At 40.4% G+C, this 24839-nt stretch overlaps 1 protein-coding gene across 18 annotated transcripts in view; it reads left to right on the forward strand.

The window, feature by feature from the left end:
* Window positions 1-4410: 4410 nt before the first annotated feature.
* Window positions 4411-24839, forward strand: part of elavl2.S (ELAV like neuron-specific RNA binding protein 2 S homeolog) — a 66387-nt gene continuing 45958 nt past the window's right edge. For 3 of the 18 annotated variants that reach the window (XM_041580091.1, XM_041580097.1, XM_041580096.1), the window contains exon 1: window positions 7141-7794. Coding sequence is in view for 1 of the 18 variants with exons in the window: in XM_018243780.2 (XP_018099269.1) it covers window positions 7756-7794 (39 nt within the window). In the remaining 17 variants the exon portion in view is untranslated. Of the gene's footprint in view, window positions 5087-7139; window positions 7795-7843; window positions 8387-17030; window positions 17050-24839 lie in introns of those variants that run through there. The other 15 variants (XM_018243781.2, XM_041580095.1, XM_041580099.1 and 12 more) reach the window with 10 other exon arrangements.

Genomic DNA, 24839 nt, shown 5'->3' on the forward strand with positions numbered 1-24839 from the left:
AGCACAACTTTTCCTTGTTTGGTATAGTTTATACAGGAGCAGTGACCAGCTCCATGTTGTAGCTCCCACCCCTCCCAGCTATAGTCAGGTGATCCCACTGGTGTCTAATAAAAGGGCAGCCAAGTTTGGGAGTTTTACTTTGAAAGCAGCTAGTAAATTGCAGGTAAAACTTAGTCCCTTTGTAAAATGTATAATGAAGCAATAGAATTCTTAATGAATCAGATGAAAATTGAAAGTAGGACTGGCCCGATATGGGATGACTTTGACGTAGTTGGCCAGCTTAAATATATTGCAATATATGGACAAACAATCCCTGTTTTGTTTAAAGGGTAAGGCCTTTTTTTAGTAGCAGTATGCACAACATGTCTCTGTCTTAAATATATTGATAATGGGTTGAGTGCAGAGGACCTCTTGTATTTGTCTATATTAAAATAGTACATAAGGAGGGTGCCCTGGGAACTGGGGCAAAATCCTAAAACTCAATTGCCCTGTGTGGACTGGCAAACTAGACTCCCTCCTTACTAAGGAATTCTTTCCTATATATCTTGGTAATAAAGTTAATCTAGCTATTGAAAATATATATTTGTCTATATAAGTTTAATTGGTTCCAGAAATGACATTAAAGGGCATGTAAAGTCTAAAATAAAATAAGGCTAGAAATGCTGTATTTTGTATACTAAATATAAACATGAGCTTACTGCACCACAAGCCTAATCAAACAAATAATTTATGCTTTCAAAGTTGGCTACAGGAGGTCACCATCTTGTAACTTTGTTAAACATCTTTGCAAGACTAAAACTGTGCACATGCTCAGTGTGGTCTGGGCTGCTTAGGGATCGTCAAAAACCACGCTGCTTGAGTTCTGCATGGCTGGGAAGTAAGGCGGGGGCTCCCCCTGCTCTTCATAAGTATGATTGTTACCCTGCTCAGCAGTTAGGGACCGCCTGACAATTCCTATCCACAGCAAGTAAATGAAGGGAGAATTTCACTGCATACAGGTTTCTTATAAAAACGGTACTAATTTTTTTATTAAAGTATATTGGATATAGGTTTCTTTTTCATTAAAGAAAGTAAAAATGGGATCTTATTTTTTTGCCTTTACATGCCCTTTAATGAATTTAAAGTGTATGTTATCTCTAATCAGTTTTGATTCCTGGCACCTTGTTATGACAAAGCATGAGTACAGGATTAAGATTAAACACCTCGTGGTAGTTTGCTAGCAAGTGTTTACAGCCTAAAGACTATATAATGAATTTAATTTTATTTCAGGAAAGGATGAAGTTACATGCAACTCAGCTCTGGGGGGGCGGGGGTGTTTACTGACAAACATTAACTTAAAGAAGTTCCAGAAGTCACTCATTATGTCTCTGTATTGATGATGCTTTTTTTGCTCCTTCATCTACTTATGGGGAAATTTGTGGTATACACCAAAGAAAACAACTGGATAATCTACATTTTGCATATTTTAGAAAGATATATTGACACCAATCAAGGTCAGTGTTCCCTCCTTTACAGATCCAAAATATTCCGTCAGCAATAGTTTGGAACATACATTATACATTTTGTACAAGAAATACAGTAATGATGGTAGTAAAGCCTTCACTGTACAGTTTGTATTATTAGGAAAACATACTGTGTATGACTATATGAATTCATAAAGGAGGGGGGTGAAAGTTCATTAATCTGAAATTCAGACATAATTATGCAGGCAGAGAAGACCTTTAGCACAATGCATGCAAATGATATTACATTTAAAAAAAAAACACTAACTATATGGCATAGTTGTATAAGTGAACTCAACAAATGCCTAAAGAGAAAATAACAGTGAAAGATTACTGTAAAAGTAACTGTAACTAGTTAAGTATAAAAGTTTACTTACATGCAAGGAAACATCGGTATTATAGTGTCATGATATGAAGTATTCTCTCTTAATTAAATATGTATAATCGAGTGTTTATGAAAGTATTTTTGAAACTCGGAGACAGTTGCCATGGTTTGACTTTACCTGCCTTTAGAGCGAAGCTGACCGGTGTCAGTGCACACGACTTATTTCAGTGTTCAGTCGCTGCGTTTACTGACAAAGGGTTGCGTTTGCCACTGACTAATTAATTAGCTCACCGAGTCGTTACTGAAGTAAAAATCCCGATGCATGGCCGGAGTCCTTAGCTGCGAGGAGAGGCAGAGAGAGCGCTCTACTAAGTACCAGGCAGCCTTGTATAGTGCAGCGCGCTGTCCGCAGTGCTGAAATTCGCAGCGCTCATTCCTAGGTAAAAACCTGAAAGTCCGCCTCCAGCTGTGTAGAAGGAACAGGCACCTTGGGGGAGACGACAGCTGCAATACACTGTAATGGCGATTTGGGATGCTAGCTATTGTATATATATTATTTCTTACATTGGTATTAGCCGTTACTCTAGAAAGGTTGACGGGTGGCTTTAAAAATTGTACTTTTGTGAGCAATTAGGATTCATCCTGGATGAATGATCAATGCAACGCACATCATTGCTACAGGTACCGCAAGCCTTAATTAAACAAGGGGCAGCCAGTGTTGTGCTTAATAAGTACATACGTGTATTGTACGTAGTGAACAGGCCTCTGGACGCACTGAGGTTGAGACTGAATGATTTTTAGTGACTGAATTGAAAAATATACCGGTGCCATCTGTCTGTAGCGCACAGTATGACTCTGCTGTGTTGTACCATAAAATCACTGTCATCATCACTACCCTATACCTTCCTCAGTACCTGCTCTTCTTGGTTCAACTTTAATCGTCAAAGTGTTAGAAGTATTAATTAATTAATGTCATTTCTAGAAGAGCCACGGTTTGAACAATATTAATGGGCATAGGTGTCATGAGACTGTTGATAAATGTGTGCTACCTCCTTATATAATATAATTGACTTGAGTCAAAGTCAAAGTAAACTTTATTGTCATCTCAGCAGTATACGAATAAACAGGGAGACGAGACGACTTGGCTCCAGCTAGTACATATCACAAAAAGGCACTTAAAAATACACAGTAAATATGTAAACATGAAATGAGAACTATATTGGCAGAAATTGGATATATGCATGTGTAACTTGTGCTACACAAGCTAGACCAGTGATCCCCAACCAATAGCTCATGAGCAACATGTTGCTCTCCAACCCCTTGGATGTTGCTCCCAGTGGCCTCAAAGCAGGAGCTTAGTTTTGAATTCCAGGCCCAGAGGCAAAATTTGGTTGCATAAAACCCAAGGGCACTGCCAAACAAAGCCTTGCTAGTGTGCTCCCCAACTCCCTTTACTTCTGATTGTTGCTCACGGGTTCAAAAAGTTGGGGATCCCTGAGCTAGAGTGACTGTAACTGGGATGGAGTTAACTCAAATCAGAACAAACGACTGACTGCCAGGCTATAAATATGGGTAAAACAATTAAATCCTCAAGACCATCTCATTTTTTAAGGATATTAGAACGCTTAGGAATAAGGAAGTAGCTCAGTCTGGAGTACAAAAATGAACAAGAGTATTGATGCAGAAGCACAACAGAGTGGACACGTTGAGGGATAATCGTATAGCTCACAGCGTTGTTTACCCGAAGAGAACGTGCCGAAACGTAGTAAAATACCTGCCAGTTTCATAACGCGGTTAAACTTTACTTTGGAACCAAAGGTGGATTTCCAATTTATGAGAGTTGTAGTACAATACCTGAAAGGAAGGTTTAATAATCGCAGATCATTGCAGGGTCGCTTATCAATACCAATGTATGTTTTGGATTCATTTAGCCAGCACCCCCTATGAGCAATCAAACAATCCAACTGGAAGATGGGATTTAGACAGATTAATATTTTGTGAAATAGGATAATTGGCTACTCGTTTCATTTGGTCCATTTTTGCTAAGTGAAGCGTGACTGACTCTGGCTAAGGACTGATTGGTATAAAGGGGATGGCTGGGATCCACTGGCGTTGAGTAACAGCTACTCCAGCACATCAGGTTTCCCCTAACAAAGCCAGGCTCGCATCACACTGCAGTATAGTCTGAAAACATCTTTATGCCATACTCATATAACCAGGCATACATTCTGCTAATAGAATTGGATCATTTAGCTAACCAAACCCGCTTCCGTAGAATCACGAACGCTTTCATTACAGGTGATTCAAACATAAGCATTTTTTTTCATGGGGGAAGGGCCGTTTGCAGGATGATAGAATGTTGGCTCGGTAGACCTTTGGCTGTAGCCCCGCACAAGGTGCAGTGTTTATATATATATCTCTCTCAATGACCTTGGCTCAGTCCTTTGCTGCCATCTCTTTCTGCATTGCACACAGTCAAGTAGCCCGTGCCTTTGAACAAGTGAAACTTTATAGGTCAGCAATTAGCACTGGTCGGGAATGCTGAAGCGGACACACGCCCATCGCCTTATCCGCGTCCCCCAGTGGGCGTGGCCCGCTCTCGCCAACAGGAGACCTGAGAGCCCTGAGCAGCACCAATACAGCGGGCAGGTGTCTGCAGCAGCACAGCAAAGGGAGCGGGCAAGCTGATTATTGCATTAAAGCTCACCCATAAGGGGCTATTAGAAGTCGGCCATCCTCCCTCTTTCCTAAATCCCTCTCCCCTTTTCGTTTTTTTGTTGTGTTTTTTTATTTTTTTATGAGCCCCCTCCACCCATTTTTTAGTGCTAGAGGATACCGCAGATCGTCTTTGCAGCGCCCAATTAAAGGGTTCCAAGGGAAGCAAATGCTAATAATAAAGAGAGGCACACGTACACACGCATTGGCATCCCTCCCCGTCTCTTTGTTTTTGCAACCCTTTCATTTTTTCATTAGCACCATCGAGTAGTAAGCCAGGGGCTGCTCCCATTCACTTGCAGTATCTTCTCCCTTTCTTGTTTATTTGCTCCATTTTTCTTCTTTTCTTTCCCCGGCCGCAGGTTTCTTTGTGTAATATTCCTTGGCCGGTCTCGTTGTGTGGGTTGCGATTACAGATCCGCTCAGTTAGGCGGTTGCTGCTTTTTTTTTTAACCATTGTTTTTTTTTTTTTTACAACCGACTTGGTTCCATCATCTGCTTTATACCCATTTTTGCGAAGACTAAGCTCTACTGACAGAAGAAGGTAAGTGGGATCATTTGTGTCCATTTATTTCCCTAAGAGATGCAGGACTGCATGCATTGTGAATGGGAGTTTCCATCAAAGCAGTTACTGTCCATAGCTAGGTGCTGCTAGCACTGCAAACACTTAGGTGTTGGGCACACACGTTTAACCCTGCCACTGCTGAAGGGCAAATGTCAGCCTGGAGTGTTACCATTGACTAAAAGGCACAGAGGTGGCTAACGAATAGATAATGGGGTAACTAATCAGTGGAAAATCCAATGCAAGATAACAGGTTTTCATTGCACAATTCACCGACAGTCATTTTACATTATAAACCACAAACATACTTATACTGGCAATTTCTCATAATGACAGTTTCGTTTTTCATGACAGGCTACTGAATGGGATCCACCAAGGACTCAGTAGTTTTACCTTGATCTGCTTAGGGCTGGGATAAGTGGATCACTTGGGATACTGATATCGATTGGCCAATCATCACTTGTATGAATGTAGTTTAAATAAATCTGTCACATGTGTGTGCCTGGGTGTTGTTAAAAGATGCAACCGCTGCATTAGTTACATTTCTTGATGATGATGAATCCTTTCTCTTGTACCCTAGCCCTTGAGGTTTAATGAGCACTTGGTTGTGGGAACGTTATAGAAAATGTAGATGGAGGTAATATACATCTGAGGAAAGATTTTTGTAGGTAAGACATAAGTGATGTGGATCAACCACATAAGACCATGCATAGAACTTTCGTAGTGCTGCAATCTGTCCTCCCTGTAAAGTGTCTACCTGTACTTTGCTTTCCTAGTGCCATAGTCACATTCGCTCAAACCAAATACTTTGTGGCAGTGAACTCTAACCAGCAAAGGCATGCCACTGGATACGATCACAAAGCAAAACTGCATTTAAGGTCTGAATCACTGCACTGTCAAAAGTTACTCTTTAACTATACAAATATCCACCAAAACATTTTTTCCCCATAATGAAAGAACGTTATTATAAACATTTCCAGTGGTATTAAACGTGCCTGTAAAGAACAATTGCTGCTGAAAACGGTCACCCCCCTTTCTATTCACTGGTTCTGACCCCTGGAATTATTTAGCATAAGTCCAGGTCTCTAACCAGCTACACTGTTGCAGAAGTCAGAACAAGTTGTGCAGACTGCAGAGACTACAGATTTCTATAGTACTTTGATTTGCAAATAATTAGAAAAAGAGAATTGACGTTATGTATATTGGACATATGTATAGAATGAAACAAATATAAATAAATGAAAATGAGTGGAGATTCTTTCAAAATGTGTCCACCATTGAATCCATTATTGAGCCAGTATAATAAACCATGAGCATAGCGGCTGTGTGAGCATACTATCAGTAGCCTTGATGTAATAATAGAAGTGGAGCATAGAAGATCGCGTGGTATGGTAGAATAGCAGAATAGAGAAACATTCTAGCAGCAGGTGTTTTCTATTGGTGGAGGATGGATTGCTGCCAGGAGCTCTCACCTCACTTAAAAGGGGTTGTTCACCTTTGAAATAACTTTTAGTATGATGTAGAGAGTTATATTCTGAGGCAATTTGTAATTGGTTTTCATTTTTATTAATTAATGTTTTTGAGTTATTTAGCAAATACTCAATTTGCATTATAAACAATCTGGTCGCTAGGGTCCAAAATTACCCTAGCAACCATGCATTGATTTGAATAAGAGACTGGCATATGAATAGGAGAGGGTCTGAATAGAAATGGGAGTAATAAAAAGGAACAATAATAAATTAGTAGCCTTACAGAGCATTTGCTTTTTAGATGGGGTCAGTGACGCCCAATTGAAAGCTAGAAAAAGGCAAATAATTATAAAACTATAAATAATAATGAAAAACAATGGAAAAGTTGCTTAGAATTGGCCATTCTGTTACATACCAAAAGTTTACTTAAAGGTAAACCACCAACACTTTAAGTTTAATAACAATTGGTCTGGTTAAATAACATTTAAATTACTATAGCAGCATAAGTGGTTAAAACCTAGTTATCAATGAAATAATATTGATCAGTATAACGCAAACGGTTAACTAATTGGCCTTTTATAAACGGTCAGGGCTCATTGTGAAGCTCGAGCACCTATGAGCATTCTGGGAATTGTAGTCCAGTAGTATGGGCGGCCACAGGCTGGACTGGCCGGTAAATCGTTCATGTTGTGTTTTACAATTTCTCTTACTGTCCCAAAAGTGCGGCTATTGGAGCAGCTGCTGAAGCACAGATTCCTGATCCCCGCCCCTAACGCAGGTGTTGGGAATACCCAAAGCGATCATCTGTTGCTGGATGAAGGGAGAGGTTGAATGTTGTATTGCACTCAGTAGTAAATGGGTAGTATCACCTTTAACCGAGGAAATCTCCATCTGTTCTACTGTCGATAGGCGTTGACTGGGCACCAGCTACAACGTTTTACCACAAACTTTAAATCGCGTCCGCACTCGTCAGGGTTATTCCACTCATTGCGCCACCCTCTTGCTGACGTCACTGGAGGAAGCTTTATCTTGCCCACGCGGATAGCGGGAGCTCGCTGGCGGCCTCTGCTGTTGCGCGGGAGCACACAGAGAGCAGGCGGACCGGCACCTTTGCGTTCTCTTTAGAAACGTGGTCGGCTCCTGTTTCCTTTGACGGAGTGGAACACTACTATCCCCTTACGAATGACGAAGCGACAGGCTAACTTTGGACGCGTGAGTAAAGTGAGTGTGAACATTAAATACTGCAAAGGGAACACAACTGAAATACTACTACTGCTTTGTTCTTTACAAGTGTATTAAATAACGCACGACTTTTTAGTGACTGCCAATGTAGAGGGTGTCCTTTCACATACTGGTTTGGGAAGCGAGGCATTTCAAGGAAATGGTCCCCAAAGTTGTAGTAACTTGACGCGGTCTCCCTGCTTATCCGCTTCTAATGCGACTTTCCCTCTGCGTAGTGTGCCCCGCCCATTTTCTCTCGGCGTTCCACCCAATGGCGCGTTTTGTACGCTACAATCCCTGTCGTTTTTGCGGTCTCCATTTTTAGGTTTGGTGGCAGGGCTGTGTTAAATGGTGAGAAAACCACACCACAGGTCGACGTTGTTTACGAAAACGCTGGGTACAACGGAGCTTTTTCCATGGGTGTGGCGGCGGGATTCACGCTGCTTTACGTGGTGTCCGACAAGCTGGCGTGTGATACGAACTAGTTTATTCCTTAGTGATATCCTCAACGCCTTTATGTGGCTGTAGCCATTCCACTTCTATGTCATTCCCTCCGTCTCCAAACTACACGGTGAAGGAAACTTTGCTAAAAGTATGTGGAAGGACATGACTAGTAGTCATAGAGGGTTATGTAATAGGGTGTAAGGCTTGCTAGTCATCTGCAACAACCAATCAGTAGGTGGTACCACCTACTTAAAAGCAAACATCTCATTGGTTGCTATGGGTTAAGGTGGCAATACACGGGCAGATTACAGCTGCCGATATCCGTCTTTTAGCGCAATTCTGTAGTTTATCTGCCCTTGTATGGGGACTTCCCGATTGAGATTTGGCCACGATATCGATTGGGAATTGGCATGCACTTAAATCAGGGTTCGGGATTCGGCCTTTTTCAGTAGGATTCGGCCGACTCCGTCTGCCTGGCCTATCCGAATCCTAATTTGCATATGTAAATTAAGGGAGGGTAGGGAAATCATGTAACTTTTCATCTCAAAAGAATTTTTGCCACTTTTTCCTGCCCCTAATTTGTATATGCAAATTAGGATTTGGTTTGGTATTCAGCCGAAATCTTTCGCCAATCCCAAATAGTGGATTCGATGCATCCATAATCGGGGAGGTTTAATTTTTAAGGAGATCGAACAGTCTGAGCCCATTGCTCCTTATAATCCGATATTTTGGCTGGCATATTGGGCGAAAGATCTGCTTGTTTTGCGATGTCGCCAAACGAGTGGATCTTTTAGTGTATGGGCAGCTTTACTGTAACCGGGCAAACTTTTGTGCTTTTAATTACATTTAGGGGATTTTACTATGATCAAAATAAAGCCCCCCCATCCCATAAAATAATTTGTCATAAATGTAGCGTATATGTTGCTTTTTTTCAGTTACGGCAGTAGGTGGGAAGGCTTCAGGTACAATTAAGATTAAAGTATATATACCAGAGGTAAAAACCAAATGTGCCCAAATTTGGGATCCTTGGTACCCTGTACAAGATACATAAAAGCATACCCCACACCAATCTTACCCCAGTAGCAAAGACGATACTGATACAGAATAAATTACAATGCAACCAAGTCAAAATTACAATATGCACCGTGTACAACCATAACCTAACTTTTATTCTGTTATGTTTTTGACTTCCGGTTTCCCCTTTTTTTGGGTAAAAGGCTATATAAGCATTTATCATGATTATATGTGCTTTTAACCTTTTTTAAAAAAAATTAAAGTATATATAATGGTAGCCTTACGAATGCTAAACTTTCATACACGTGACTTCATTTGACAACTGGTGTCCTGTCCATAAGTGATGCCATTCTAGTATCCTGGACCTGAAGTTCATGTCCCAGGGAGGCACAGAGTACTTGAAAAGAGGTTAGACATGCAGCCTTTCTTTACCTCTCACTGATGCCGTTTCTGAAATCTTATCAAGTTTATATATAAAATTAGGCTGTTCAAAGATATTATCTACAACTTCCAGTGACACCTTTGCTGGGAGGTTTTCGGTACCTTTAGTATAGCCAAGATTAGTCCTGTATTAAAGAAGATTTTGCGGTTATTGATTACACTTTACAAGTACATTAAAAACAAATGGCAGGTTGCATTTTTTCCCTATAAGAGGATCACCACACCAGATGCCACCTGTTTAGACTAGAGGTATGGAACTTTCATTTGAATCAGCATAGGTGGTTCTTCACAGTGAGGTTGTGGAATGCCCTGCCGGATGATGAGATGGCTTATTCTGTTAATGCTTGGATGTTTTATTGGACAAGCATAATATCATAGGATATTGTGGTACTAAAATCTACAATTGGTATAGATATTGGTACATATGGTTTGAGTGTATGGAGGGGTCAGTGTGTGTATGTATGGGCACTGGGTTTCATTTGGAGTTGTTGAACTTGATTGGCTTTGGTATATTTCAATCTGATTTAACTATGTAATGATCACACTTATTTTAAATGAATAGTACCTATCCATATACTTTTGAAAGTATCCCTTCTAAGAACCCCCTGTTCCCACTCTGTAACCTAACAAAGGGTCACAGATGCCCTGAGACAAGCTGGTGATATATGTACCAATTAAGTAGCACAGGTGATCTTGTCCAATAGCTCTATATAATAGACATCTGTATATCTTGTTTGTTGAATATGTTAAAACATTTTGTGCCACTGCATTAGTGCACAATGTAGTTCCAGTTAAGAAAGTGAATGTATGCCACATGTCTTCCTTCTCCTAAGATTATTTTGGCAGTATGGCCACTTGTATGGTATCAATCCGTTAGCCCCATGGGACCGATCAGCTACAGTTATCAGTAGTTGTCTATGTTGTGATCTCGTCACACAGTCAGGGCTGTCGTGAAGCACTACTACTTCACTGATCTAATTGGCATAATTTGACATGTAAATGAGCATGGTAAGGTGGGGGCATGTGCAGAAGGCTCCTGTAGAAAGGTACTTGCAGAGAAGGGGCTTGTGAGTTGAGTGAAGTAGAGAATTGGTTGGCAGGTGTTACCAGTTAAAGCAGGAGTGCCCATACTTTATTAATGCATCGTCTACTTTTAGTGATGATGTAATAATCGGATCTACATCCATTAAAGCAGTTACAATTATGTTCCATGGAAAATATTACTTAAATATTGATTTGAGAAAATGTATATTGCTAACAAACTACTATTTTTTTATGTAACCTTTAACTTAAATATCTGAATGAAAAGCATGAAACAGAAGGGCGATTTAAACACTGATGACAGTGTCTTGAGATATACTGATCACCAGCTAAAAAGGTCTACTGGTATATCCCGATCTACCTTTTGGGCACCCCTGAGTTAAAGGGTATAGACTGTCTGCGGCCACAGGAAACATTGGTTAACTAAGCTAGGGTATTGGTGACCTCATCTGTAAAGATGAGCGTGGGGAACTTTTGAAATCACTAATTTCGAAGTATAAAAATAGCAATTGGGTTCTTTAATATGCAGAGTAGAATATCACTAGCCTTTAATTCCTGAGTTATGAAAACACATTGCTCAGGCATTTCATTCCACTGTTACATAGTAACTATGCCTATGATTAAGTGTTTGGAACACGAAACGCGTCAGGCTCTCTGACACAATAAACTTCTTCACATTTGAACATCTGCCTGGTGGAAGTTTTTGCCCTTGAGTGCCTGCTCCAATTTGAGATTTCGGTTTATCCGCCCCTTGTGCTGAGGGCCCAGGGCGGTGCACCTGGGCCACTTCATTGACGTGGTGAGTAACTACTATCAAGTGACCCTACTATATAGAAGCTTTCCTTACATAGTAAATAATCCAGCCAAAATATTTAAGTTTAGTGTATCAAGATCTTCAAATGTTGCAAAACTTAGTTTTGTTTTTAGCCTGCTGGCAATTATGTAATGCATTATAGGAGAAGGAAAGGCTTTGTACACTTGGGGGTGCCAAATGTTAGGCACCCCAAGTGATTGTATTGACTTACCTGAAACCCTGGGCCAGTGCTCCTATCGTCACCGGCCCGTGGTTTTTCCAGCGAGCACCACAGAGTGATCCTCTTCTGGCTTCTTCTTTCTTAAAATTTCCCAGGGCGAATTAGTGCGCAGCTGAACGAAATAGCAGACTTTTTAGTTAAAGTTTGGCTTTTCCTTCTACTGCGCGTGCGCAACCGCGTGAAGGAAAGAGGAAGACGGAAGTGGTATAACCCTGGGCCGGTGCAGTTTTCTGCTGATTGGAGCACCGGCCCGGGGTTTCAGGTAAGTCAATAAAATCAATTGGGGGTGCCTAACATTTGGCACCCCTAAGTGTATGAAGCCTTTCCTTATTGATCTGTATAAGGCATTTCCCAGGCCTTTATGGAAAAGTTGATCCTTTCTGAAAAACCTGGTTTCAGAAATTTATTATGATATTTATACTGATCTACTCATGCGTTTTTATTTTTGTGCGACATGCCCCATTTTTATGGGGTGTTGGACTCTTTGCAAATGCCAATGATTCATTTAGTACAGGGCATGGTTTATCTATTAAAATTGTGAGTCTGCTGTGTTATCAAGTCTTCAGTCCTATTAATTGCTTTCTTCAAAGGTTTTGTCATATTTGCAGAATTACTTCATTCTATATATTGTATATTTTTAGTATTTTTGTAGTTCCGTAGATGAACTTGAATTTGTCTGAGCCATTGACTTTCTTTTTAATAACTTTGGCTCCCAAAGATATTGAACTGTAAAATATAATAATTAAATTCTGGTATTGAAAGATTTTTTTTTGTTTCTGGGTGTTTGAAGTTCAGCAATATATGGGGAGCCAAGCTTGAGAAACAAGTCTAAGACACAAATACAAGTGACATTAGCAAGGAATTCTTTTCACCTTTAAATTACCTATTTACACCTTGCTAACTGCTTCCTGTTAACCAATGCAAAGGATTATTCTACACAGTACCAAAAGAAACACAGACCTGCTTTACAATGGTATTGCATATAGCTATTATGAGTTGTCTTAAGATTTGACCGGTACTTGTGAAGTAGAATTTTATATTCTATAGAATATTTTGAAGTCGAGTTGGTGTGCATATGTGCTATATGCTGGCTTTATAATGTATTTTGTAAAATGAATATATATGACCAGGAAACATTTTAAATTTTTTCAGTTCAGTCCACATCTGCCAGATATTTAGTCATCTTTCTTGCAGTTCCCAGGGCCAGGCATTTGTAGCTAGATTTAGACTTGAACTTGCCTAGTATACTAAAACTTTTCAGATTTTGGTATACAGTTCCAAGTCTAAAGCCTGCGCAGGTAATACCTGTAAAATACAGGTAAGATTGAGGCACAGAGATGCTTAAAAAAATCTCCAAGGCTGGTGCATTTTTTTTTCATAAAGAGGAGCAACAGCCCGAAGAATAGATTTTGCATTTTAATTTGCTGTGGCATTTTAATTAGCTGGGGCGGGGTGCCAAAATATTATCCCCATATTTTTTTTTAATCCTCCCCCACCCCCACCATCATCACCAGGGCTAGGACACTTGCACTGGGAGGGAGCTCTTGGTGCGAGCTGCCATTTCAGAGCTAGTGTACGTAACACGCTTCTGGCGTCACGTATAATGAGCGGGTTACTGCATTCAATCACTATGCGAGTGCCCCAACATGGAGCCATTTAAGCATGTTCTGATCAATCTATCCTCGCTTACATTTACAGACAAAATTAAGTCTTGCGTACTGTACAGAAAAACATTTAATTAAGAACAGTGCCTAATGCAATAACAATTTAAAATCTAATTTAATCAAAGTAATAAAAATATTACACAGTGGATGGTGATATAGGTCCCAATTACACTTGCAATTAGTTTTACAGGTATAAGCAAGGAATCGACAGTAATGCATACGCAGAATGTTACATAAATTTAACTAAAGTTGCAAAAAAAAACAAAAAAACAATTGAAATGAACATTGTGATTAGCATACAAACGCCAGTCAAACAGGACAATAAAACTTATGATGGCAAAAGAGCAGAAAAGCTTGTATAGGTATTTACACTTGTCAGATGTGTGCTGTGAGTTTTCCAACCCCCCCAATATTGTTACTGTAAAAAGTGCACTTACCTGATTGGAGCTAAGGCTCAAGCAGGGAGAACAGGCATGTGTTTTTTCATTTATCTGGGGACCCTGAGGCGATCATGCCTCAGTCAACTAGTTGTCTAGGTGTTTGGGTACAAAGTAAAATCTACATTTTCTCATACTTGGGTCCCTTTTTCTAAAGGCTATAGTTTTTTTTTATCTATGCCACTTAAGGATTTTATTATAGTTAACAAACTTTTTGACTCATGTATATCTTAAATGACATGTAAAGCCTACATGTTGCTACCATGTGTCGAAGTTGGTCATATCTTCCTCACCCAAGCCACCTCATTTGTACTGCATATACCCCATCATTTGCCAGCGCCATCACATTTTCCTAAAACAGCTTTCACCCGTCAGCCGTTTTCCCTCTGACACATGAGTAACATTGACATCTGCAAACAGGACATGTTTGCTGTAAAGTTAATACAATGTAGAATGCAGGTTAACGGAGGCGCAACATGCATAGATAAAAAGTTCTGCTGGGGTTGAGCACTGTAATGGTAAAGCTGAGCTCAGGAGAGATGGTTAGGAGAAAAAAAAATAGTATCAGACAGCTAGTTTATATGGGAACCAGCAATGATATCTCTTCATTGGCTGGAGGGTGTGTTCATAATCTGAGCTGAGAAAAACTGAGCATGCACTTGAGAAATTCTGGAACTGTGTATCGGGTGAGATTATTCCAACTTTTTTTTGGGGGGGCCTGTGCAGCTGGCATGGAGGAGGGAGTGGGGGGGGCCCCAATATACCCCTTTTTATAATCTCTCTAAATTCAGCCAGCCTGTTTGCTATATCTAATTAAATACTCTGCACACTCCACTACTTTAAAATCCCAGCTCCAACTTCTGGGAAATAACTTTTCTATCTTGTTGAACTACAACGCACAACCATACTGTTTTTAAATTCAGTGAGTTTTCTGGCCGGCCAGTGTTTTTGTGATTATATAATAAATTGTTCTTTTAATATATTGGTTTTGCAGTCCACCTTCTATTTATTTTCGTAATTGGTTTTTATACCCAATAGGACCTTGGGGATTGAGGGTGTGCATTATCTACCAATATAATACTCTTCCCCCATCCGTCACAGGAATTTCTTTATTGAACATGCGCATGAGCCAACAGCCAACGTAAATTCCTGCGGGAAGGGGCAGAGAGGGTTAGAGGAGTAGAAGTATTTTTTAAGTGATTAAGGGGATCCTGCAGCCTTACTGTGAACCATAACAACCAGAGTGGCAGTTATCTAAAGATTTCAAAGAGGCTGTTCACTGATTACATTTCGCGGCATCCATCTTCCGGGTCCTCGCTAAGCTGACTGGGAGATCAGTATGTCGGGTGCATGCGCAGTTGGAGCAATTAGTAGGTTTTCATCAACTGCGCACGCATGCGCCTAAATTGACGGAGATTGCCGATCTCCAGTCAGCTTACCAAGGACCCGGAAGATGGATACCTTGAAGTCCGCTGCCAGAATCTGCAACGAGGGGTAAGTATAAAGTATGGGGCAGTTCGCCAGGAGGGAGGGGGGTAAGGGTTTTTTTTTTTCCTACAGGGTTACCTTCTTCTTTAAGGGTAATAAAGGTGTTGCCATCTGCTCATTTGTTAAATCATGTGTCAGAAAAGTGTCTGAGCTACATTACATGCCTTGTGATCATCATTTTCAGCAAGCCATGCCAAGTAACTCGTTAAGAGATTTTAATGACTGCAATTGTGTTTTGTGTTCTGGTGTGTGAATAGAAAGTGGCTGTCAGAATGCGCTGATTGCTGCAATTTTGAGGACCATAGCAGGTTCCAATAGGATTAATTCTTGTTTTGGATCAAGTACAAGGTATAGTTTTATTATTAAAGGGTTGGTTCACCTTTGAATTAACTTTTAGTAGGTTATAGAAATGCAAATTCGAAGCAACTTTTCAATTGGACTTATTTTTTTCTTTTTTATAGTTTTGAATTATTTGCCTTTTTATTCTGACTCTTTCCAGCTTTCAAATGGGGGTCACTGACCCCATCTAGATACAAATGTTCTGTAACGCTACAAATGTATAGTTATTGCAACTTTTTTTTTTTTTTTACTCATCTTTCTATTCAGACCCTCTCCTATTCATAGTCCAATATTTATTCAAATAAGTGAATGGTTGCTAGGGTAATTTGGACTCTAGCAACCAGATGACTGAAATTGCAAATGATGCCACAAATAAAAAATAAAAAAACAATTGTAAATTGTCTCAGAATATCACTCTGCATCATATTAAAAGTTAATTTAAAGACCCTTTGAAGAAATAATTAAAACTGTTTTGAATTATTTGATTAAAATGAAGTCTAAGGGAAAAGGCCTTGGCATATTGGGAGCTACTGGATAACGGATTCTATATCTGTAATAGTTTATTGTTGGTTCATTTTAAATGAAGTGGTAATGTTTTTAGCTTGTCAGCGATGTTCCTGATATGTACTTGCATCAGTGTTAGTAGGTATGGAACATCTGCAACGTTTTGCGATAGCAATAGTGCCCCTGGGCTGCCTTCAGCCCAATGTTAACTGAAGACACGACCTGCAGTGAGAAGTTTCCTTTTGGATTGTTGTGCGTACAGTGCTTCCATAGGCTGTATTAATAAATGTGTATACTCCAGCCCTGAATGACTGATAGGGATCCTGAGCTTCACAGCACCTTGCCTTGGCCATGTTGGAGTAATTACTGTGGGTGACTTGGGCGCACTTATGACAAAGAAGGTTGTGACCTTCAGTATCACTTGAATTTGGCACTGTAGAACAAAACATTTAATGCTTTTAATTTTTAAATTTTCTTGTTTTTAAATGTCAACCCATTTCTTTTTTGTGATGTTTTGATTTGAACATTTCCCGGAGCGGGGGGGGGGCGTTTCTGTTTATCTAGGAAAACATTTGTTTTTCTTTTGTTCTGGAAAACATATTTTTTTTCTTCAAGTGAGCACCACGGAACGATCCTTGTCCTTCTTTCAGCTCGTGGCTGCGCATGTGCAGTATAGCAAATAGCCGTGCTTTAACGAAAAAACCCAGCTATTTCGTTCTACTGCATATGAGTCTGCCCCCAAAAATTCGAAGAAAGAAAAAGGAAGCCAATCACTCCATGGTGCTCGTTGGAAGAACCGGGGGCCGGTGCAGTTTTTTTGCCGATAGGAGCATCGTCCCGGAGTGTTGGGTAAGTAAATAGAATCACTTGGGGGTGCCTAACTTTTGGCACCCCCAAGTATAAAATGACTTTCCTTTGAGGTGATTCACCTTTGAGGTAATTTTCAGTATGTTATAGAATGTCCAATTACTAGCAACTTTAAAATCAGTCTTCATTATTTGTATGTTCTACTTTATTTTTTTGACACAATTTCCTGCTTTTTAAAAACAGAAATTCAAGGCTGTAAGGCTGCACATTTAGGGGCCGATTCATGAAGCTCGAGTGAAGGATTCGAATTAAAAAAAACTTCGAATTTCGAAGTGTTTTTTGGGCTACTTCGACCATCGAATGGGCTCCTTCGACTACGACTCGAACGATTCGAACTAAAAATTGTTTGACTATTCGACCATTCGATAGTCGAAGTACTGCCTCTTTAAAAAAAACTTCGACCCCCTACTTCGGCAGCTAAAAGCTACCGAAGTCAATGTTAGCCTATGGGGAAGGTCCCCATAGGCTTGCCTAAGTTTTTTTTGATCGAAGGATATTCCTTCGATCGTTGGATTAAAATCCTTCGAATCGTTCGATTCGAAGGATTTAATCGTTCGATCGAAGGAATAATCGTTCGATTGTAGGATTTGCGCTAAATCCTTCGACTTCGATATTCGAAGTCGAAGGATTTTAGTTCCTAGTCGAATATCGAGGGTTAATTAACCCTCGATATTCGACCCTTCATACATCTGCCCCTTATTGTTATTGCTACTTTTTCTCACTTATCTTTCTATTCATATTTCAGTCTCTGATTCAAATCCATGCATGGTTGCTAGGGTAATTTGTACCCTAGCAACCAGATTGCTGAAATTGCAAACTGGAGAGCTGCTAAATAACTAAAAAAAAAATGCTCTCAGAAAATCATTCCTTAGATCATACTAAGTTACCTTAAACAAATGAAGCACATTGCTTTTTCAGCAATATTTCAGATATACATCTGTAATTTAAAGGAACCGTTAAGCGTAAAAATAAAAACTGGGTAAATAGGCTATGCAAAATAAACACTGCTTCTATATAGTTAGCAAAAAATGTAATCTATAAAGTCTGGAGTGACTGGATGTCTGGAGTGACTGGATGTCTAACATAACACTACTTCCTGCTTTTCAGCTCTCTAACTCGGTTACTCTGTGACTTTAAGGGGGGGTCACATGGGACTTCAGTGAGTTTTCAATTGATCCTTAGCATGCATGTTAGGTTCAAAAGCAAACGGTTATGACCCATGTGGCCCCCTCAAGTCGCTGATTGTTTACTGCCTGGTAACCAATCAGTGGAAACCAAGAGAGCAGCAAAGCAGGAAGTAGTGTTCTGAATATTATGTTGCACATCCAGTCACTCCAGCCTTTATTGTTGAGATTTTTGGCTAACTATATGGTAAACATGTCTTGTTTTGCACAGCTTTATCTATTTAACCAGTTTTATTTTTATGCTGAAAATTCCTTTAAAGGAGAATAAAGCCTAACTAAAAAAGTAAGATAGAAATGTTTTACATTTTTTTTTTTTACATGTTTTGAGCTTCTGTACCAGCCCATTGCAACCACAGATCTTTAGCAGTAACAATCTGTCTCCAAAGATGCCCCAGTACCCCATCTTATTTTCTGCTGATTCACTGCACATGCTCTGTGCTGCTGTCACTTACTGAGCTTAGGGACCCACTCACAATATACAGTACACCGAATAGAAATGTCACAGGATAAGGCTGATTAGTAATTAATACAGATAATTACTACATGGCAGCACAGAAACCAGCATTTAATAATCAGCCCTGTAGCATCAGCTTGTATTACAGACCAACCTCATTTTCTGCTTGATCATTTGTGACAACCCCTAAGCTTAGCTTCTCAACAGCTGCGCAGAGCCCACTGAGCATGTGGGTGTCCCAGACACTTACCAAGATGGTGACCCCCTGTGACAAGTTTTATGTTATGGGTCATTTTTGCTATTGAGATGCTAATGCTTTAGACTGGTGCAATAAGTTCAGTATATAAAATATGGCATTTTTGGCCATATTGGTTTTTAGGGTTTATATTCCCTTAGACCTTATGGAGGGGTTTTTCAAATAGTTTTGTGTTGTGTGCAAGTTTGGCAGTGCCAACAAGAATTAAGATATTTTGGAAGGTACAAGTTTCTTACGTTTAGGGTTTGATTTATTATTGCTTGAACAATTGGTTATAGAGCTTACTCATGTGTTATAATTACTTTGGTTTGTTGCTAAATGGTATTATTTTTTTATTTTTTTTTAGCAAGCATGTTTAGTGAAAAAAATAAACGAGGCAGATTTTAGGTGTCAAAGATTTTTATTTTTTCCGAAACCGGCTGTGGGGGAAAAAATTCCTGTTCTTTTCTGGAATCCAGTCAGAAGCAATCCAAAGTAAATGATACAAAACATAAGTTCATAATCCATTGCTTGAGACTGGGCAATAGTGATGTGCGGGCCTGCCTGGCCTGTGGGTTTACTTGCAGGTGGGTCGGGTTCGGGCTGACCTCGCACCCCCATTTGTGGGTGGGTCAGGGTTGAGCTCTTCTTCCTGCTGTCCTCGTCCACACCTTATACTAACTGCTTCCGCATATATAGCCACGCGCCCCTTTTGTGACCTCCTCGGCGGGTGGGTCGGCGAGGGTCTATAAAAGGAACTTGGACGCTGGTGGAGTGAGGGTCGGCTCACTACTGGGCAATAATAAACAAAGCCTTATGAGTAGATTACGGTATTTCTACTTGAATATACCGCACTGCAAACACTTGTTAAAATAGGTGTATTTATGAAAATTCTGAAAAGGTGGACAATAGCTCCACACACGTAAAGTACAGACTCCAAAAATATAAATAGTTCTTACAAATTTTTAGATAGGGCAAATCACTTGTGTAAAATAGTTTGTGTGTGCAAATGCTAATATGCTGGTTGGAGGGCTATTTACTAGTGTGAAAGGATAGCAAAGAAAATGTTTTATCTGGGGCAGTCCTCTGCAGTTGTCCCCCCCCCCACATAAATAGAACATTTTTTCTTATCTTGTGTGTGTTATAGGTACTTGTCAATCCAGGTGCCAGTAATGCTTAAAATATGGTAGCAGGGAAGATATAGGGTAATAACAAATCTTAATTTGGTCAGTATTTCCTATGTTTAAAGTGATACTAACACTAAAAAAATACTCTCTAAAATATTAATGTACATTCAAAGTTACCTTTAGGTCATGTTGATTTGTTTTTTTGCTGAAAGGGTCTTGTTTTTGTAAATTTCTAGTTGATGTTCCTAAATGTTTTGCCAACCTGACTGTCCCATGTCAACCTGTCATTTAAAGTTTCCAATGCTAACAGACTTCTGCTGCACAAATATGGCAGCCCCCTCATAGATGAACACGGGGAGTCATATGGGTAATGAAAAAGCTTTGAGCAAATACTTCATGGCAAAATTAAAAGTAGCAAACAAAACATCTATCCTTACTATGATAGATGTAAAAATGGTTTAATTTTTGGTATCCTTATCTCTTTAAGAAATCAAAATCTCCTGCAAATATCCACTTTTGTGTGAAACACCATATATACACCATAACATACTGTGGCAGACTGCTGTGCTGAACCACAATCTTGGCCCTTTTCACAGAAGAAATAAATTCGGAGTGACACGTTGTCAATTTGCTGCTTTCATATTTTGCACAATGCATAATAGCAAATGTGCAAGTAATTGAACTCCTGGCTAAAAGTGGCCATAATAGGATCTTATTTAAAGGAGAAGAAAAGCCAGAGGGACATTTAATTGCCAATAGATTAGCTGCAATAGTGCAAGCTAGAATGTTATGTTTATTCTGTAGAATGTTTTATCATACCTCTGTTTGTTTAGGATAGCAGCTGTAGTATTATATTGGTGTGACATCACTTCCTGCCTGAGTCTCTACCTGCTCAGAGTACAGCAGAAAAGGGGGGGGAGCAAACTGAGCATGCTCACGCCCAGGGCAAGGAGGTGTAAGATGAAGGCAGGAAGTCTGATATAGAAGCCCATGTGTACACAACAGAAGGAAAGAAATGCTGTGTTTCTTTTGACAGAGGACTCAAAGAACACAAGAAAAAAAAAGCAGCACTACTTTGAGGGTTTACTGGTATATTTAGGTGTAACTTTCTGAGGCTTACTTAGTTTTAACCTTTCCTTTAAAGGAGAAGGAAAGCTCCAAGACAGTTTATTGCCAACAGATTAGCCACAATAGTGCAAGCTAGAATGCTATACTTCTCCTGCAGAATGCTTTACCATACCTGAGTAAACAGCTGTAGAGACCGTCTTTGTTTAGGATAGAAGCTGCCATATAAGCTTGGTGTGACATCACTTCCTGCTCGAGTCTCTCCCTGCTCACTTACAGCTCTGAGCTCAGATTACAGCAGGGATGGGAGGAGGGAGAGAGGAGCAAACTGAGCATGCTCATGCCCTGCCCTGGAGGTTTATACTGAAAACAGGAAGTCTGATACAGAAGCCCATGTGAAAATAATAGAAGGAAAGGAATGTTGTGTTTCTTTTGACAGAGGACTCAGAGGAACATTACTTTGAGGGTTTACTGGTGTAATTATATAGACCTTTCTGATGATGCTTACTTAATTTTAGCCTTTCCTTCCCCTTTAATGTGTGATGCAAAAAGTAAAATTCAGAATTTCTGAATTTCAGAAAAGCACATTTTAAAGGAGAAGGAAACCCCCAGGGCGCTAAACCCCTCCTCCCTCCCCTGTGCTGCCCCCCCTCCCTCCTCCCCCCTGGCCTACCTGTCCCCCTGGGCAAATGCCCCTAACTTTTTACTCACCCCTCTGCGCAGGTCCTGTCCACGGAGTACGCAGTCGCCATCTTCTCCCACGCGCGTCTTCTTCCTGCTCTGATCGGCGTTTTCTGGCGCATGCGCAGTAGGAACAGGTACCGGTACGGCTCTACTGCGCATGCGCCGAATGTCACGAAGTTTTCCGATTTCACTTCGTGACATTCGGCGCATGCGCAGTAGAGCCGTACCGGTACCTGTTCCTACTGCGCATGCGCCAGAAAACGCCGATCAGAGCAGGAAGAAGACGCGCGTGGGAGAAGATGGCGACTGCGTACTCCGTGGACAGGACCTGCGCAGAGGGGTGAGTAAAAAGTTAGGGGCATTTGCCCAGGGGGACAGGTAGGCCAGGGGGGAGGAGGGAGGGGGGGCAGCACAGGGGAGGGGTTTAGCGCCCTGGGGGTTTCCTTCTCCTTTAAGGGCTGTCCTTTAGAGCATAGATTTATGCTAAAAACACAGAACAGCAATGGTTGTCGTTAAAACTATATTAAATAGTGTTTCTACATTTACTTCTAAAGGAAATAAATTGAGAACAGAAAGAGACACCCTATGTGGCTTAATAGAAGTAAAGAAGTTGATATAAATGAAGAGAGCAGCATTTAAAAATTAAGGCTTTGGGGACAGAAGCTGCACTCAATGAATATAAACACAATAGGGGGCAGATTTATAAAAATGCAAGGTCAGATTTTCATAAAAAAGAACCCACATTCTATTAGTACCTATGGGAACACTATTTATTAAATGGGGAGTTCTCTATTTTAGAAGGATATCTATCAATAGATGAAAATTAGGAGTCTGCGTTCCCAGACCCACCTCATAGCTGCACTGTTGGCTCACCTCAAACTAGCCAGTGGCTGACTCAGGATATGTACATAATGCTTTATTTATAATAAATGAACAAGGAGCCAAGGCCAGACCCTCCCTACCTCGGGTACTAAGAGCTTAGTGTTGTTTTAGTCCGGCCTCTTATTTACTCACTCTTATATCTGGTATGGTATCTCTGGATTGGAGGAAAGCTGAAGTAATTACTATATTAAAAAATTATTACGATCTCAGCCTGGCAATTATAGGTCAGTAAGTTTGACATCTCTGGTGGCAAATCATTTGAAGGCTTGTTAAGTGATCACATTCAAAACTGTGTCCTGGTGAATGGCATTGTGGGATTGGGATGGCTTTATGAAGGATAGGTCATGTCAGACAATGTTGATAGCTTTTTATGATATTTAAAGGGATACTGAATCAGTTAATCAGTTAATAGTGTTGTTCCAGCAGAATTCTGCGCTGAAATCCATTTCTCAAAAGAGCAAACAGATTTTTTTTTTTATATTTAATTTTAAAATCTGACATGGGGCTAGACATTTTGTCAATTTCACAGCTGCCCCAAGTCATGTGACGTGTGCCTGCACTTCAGGAGAGAAATGCTTTCTGGCAGGCTGCTGTTTTTCCTTAATGTAACTGAATGTGTCTCAGTGGGACATGGGTTTTTACTATTGAGTGTTGTTCTTAGATCTACCAGGCAGCTGTTATCTTGTGTTAGGGAGCTGTTATCTGGTTACCTTCCCATTGTTTGGCTGCTGGGGGAAAAAGGGAGGGGGGTGATAGCACTCTAACTTGCAGTACAGCAGTAAAGAGTGATTGAAGTTTATCAGAGCAAGTCACATGACTTGGGGCAGCTGGGAAATTGACAATATGTGTAGCCCCATGTCAGATTTCAAAACTAAAAATAAAAAAAACTGTATGCTCTTTTGAGAAATGGATTTCAGTGCAGAATTTTGCTGGAGCAGCACTATTAACTGATTCATTTTGAAAAAAATTTTTTTACCCATGACAGTATCCCTTTAAGATGCTGGACATGCTGGGCAGGGCAGACGTGATTGTTTGGATTTTACCAAAGCGATTGATACAGTACGGCAAAAATGACGGCTTCATAAACTAAGGGCTGTTGGGCTTAATGAAGTAATTTGCACATGGATAGGAAACTGGCTACAGGATCAGGTACAGAGGGTGATTGTTAAAGGTACATTCTCTACTTGGAGTATGGTTCTTAGTGGGGTTCCTCTGTGCTCTGTATTGGGTCCTTTTTTATTTAACTTGTTCATTATTGACTTTGGGGAGGGTATTGTATGAATCTGTTCGCAGATGACACATCTGTGCAGCCCAATTAATTCCATCCAGGATACTGCATCCTTGCAGATTTGACAAACTGGCAGATGAGGTTCAATATTGATTAATGTAAAGTGCACCTGGAATGTAAAAATGTTAGCCGCTTATACCCTTAATCAGACTTCACTAGGGAAATCCATAATGGAAAAGGACCTTGGAGACTTTGTAGATAATAAATTTGGTAGTAGCAATCAATGCAAGTAAGCTTCAGGGGCAAATAAGATCTTGAGCTGAATTAAAAGGGGCATAGATTGCGAGAGGAGGGGGTTTCTTCTACTATACAGTGCTTGCATGGTATCTTCTGGAATATATAGTACAGTTTTGGTCTCAATCACTCAAATGGGATATTATTGAAATAGAGACGGCCCTTTGAGGGTCCCAACCCACGTAGACCCCCTCCCTCCTCCTCCCCCCCCAGCCTAGCCTCCCCCCCCTCAGGAAATACCCCTAACTTTTTACTTACCCCTCCTCGGAGGAGAGTTCACTGCAGCCATCTTCCGGGTCGTTGGTAAGTGGAGACGGAGACTGGCGAAGCAGTTTACCGGTTTGCGACAACTGAAATGGACAAATTGCAGAATCGCCGGAAGATGGCTGCGTTGAACTCAGATGCTGTGACTCTGCTCCGAGGGATAAGTAAAGTTAGTGGCATTTCTCCTTGGGGGGGGGGGGTTGTTAATGGGTTTGTTTCTCCTTTAAGGGGTGATATAAGTATCTATAAATATATATGGGCATCACATAATATCTGTGTTATTTACCAGTTGGTTGTTTCAGCTCACACATGGGCACCATTCCAATTAGAAGACAAGAGGTTCCTACTAAATATT

This window comes from Xenopus laevis, chromosome 1S, assembly GCF_017654675.1.
Source record: "Xenopus laevis strain J_2021 chromosome 1S, Xenopus_laevis_v10.1, whole genome shotgun sequence".
Lineage (NCBI taxonomy): Eukaryota > Metazoa > Chordata > Amphibia > Anura > Pipidae > Xenopus > Xenopus laevis.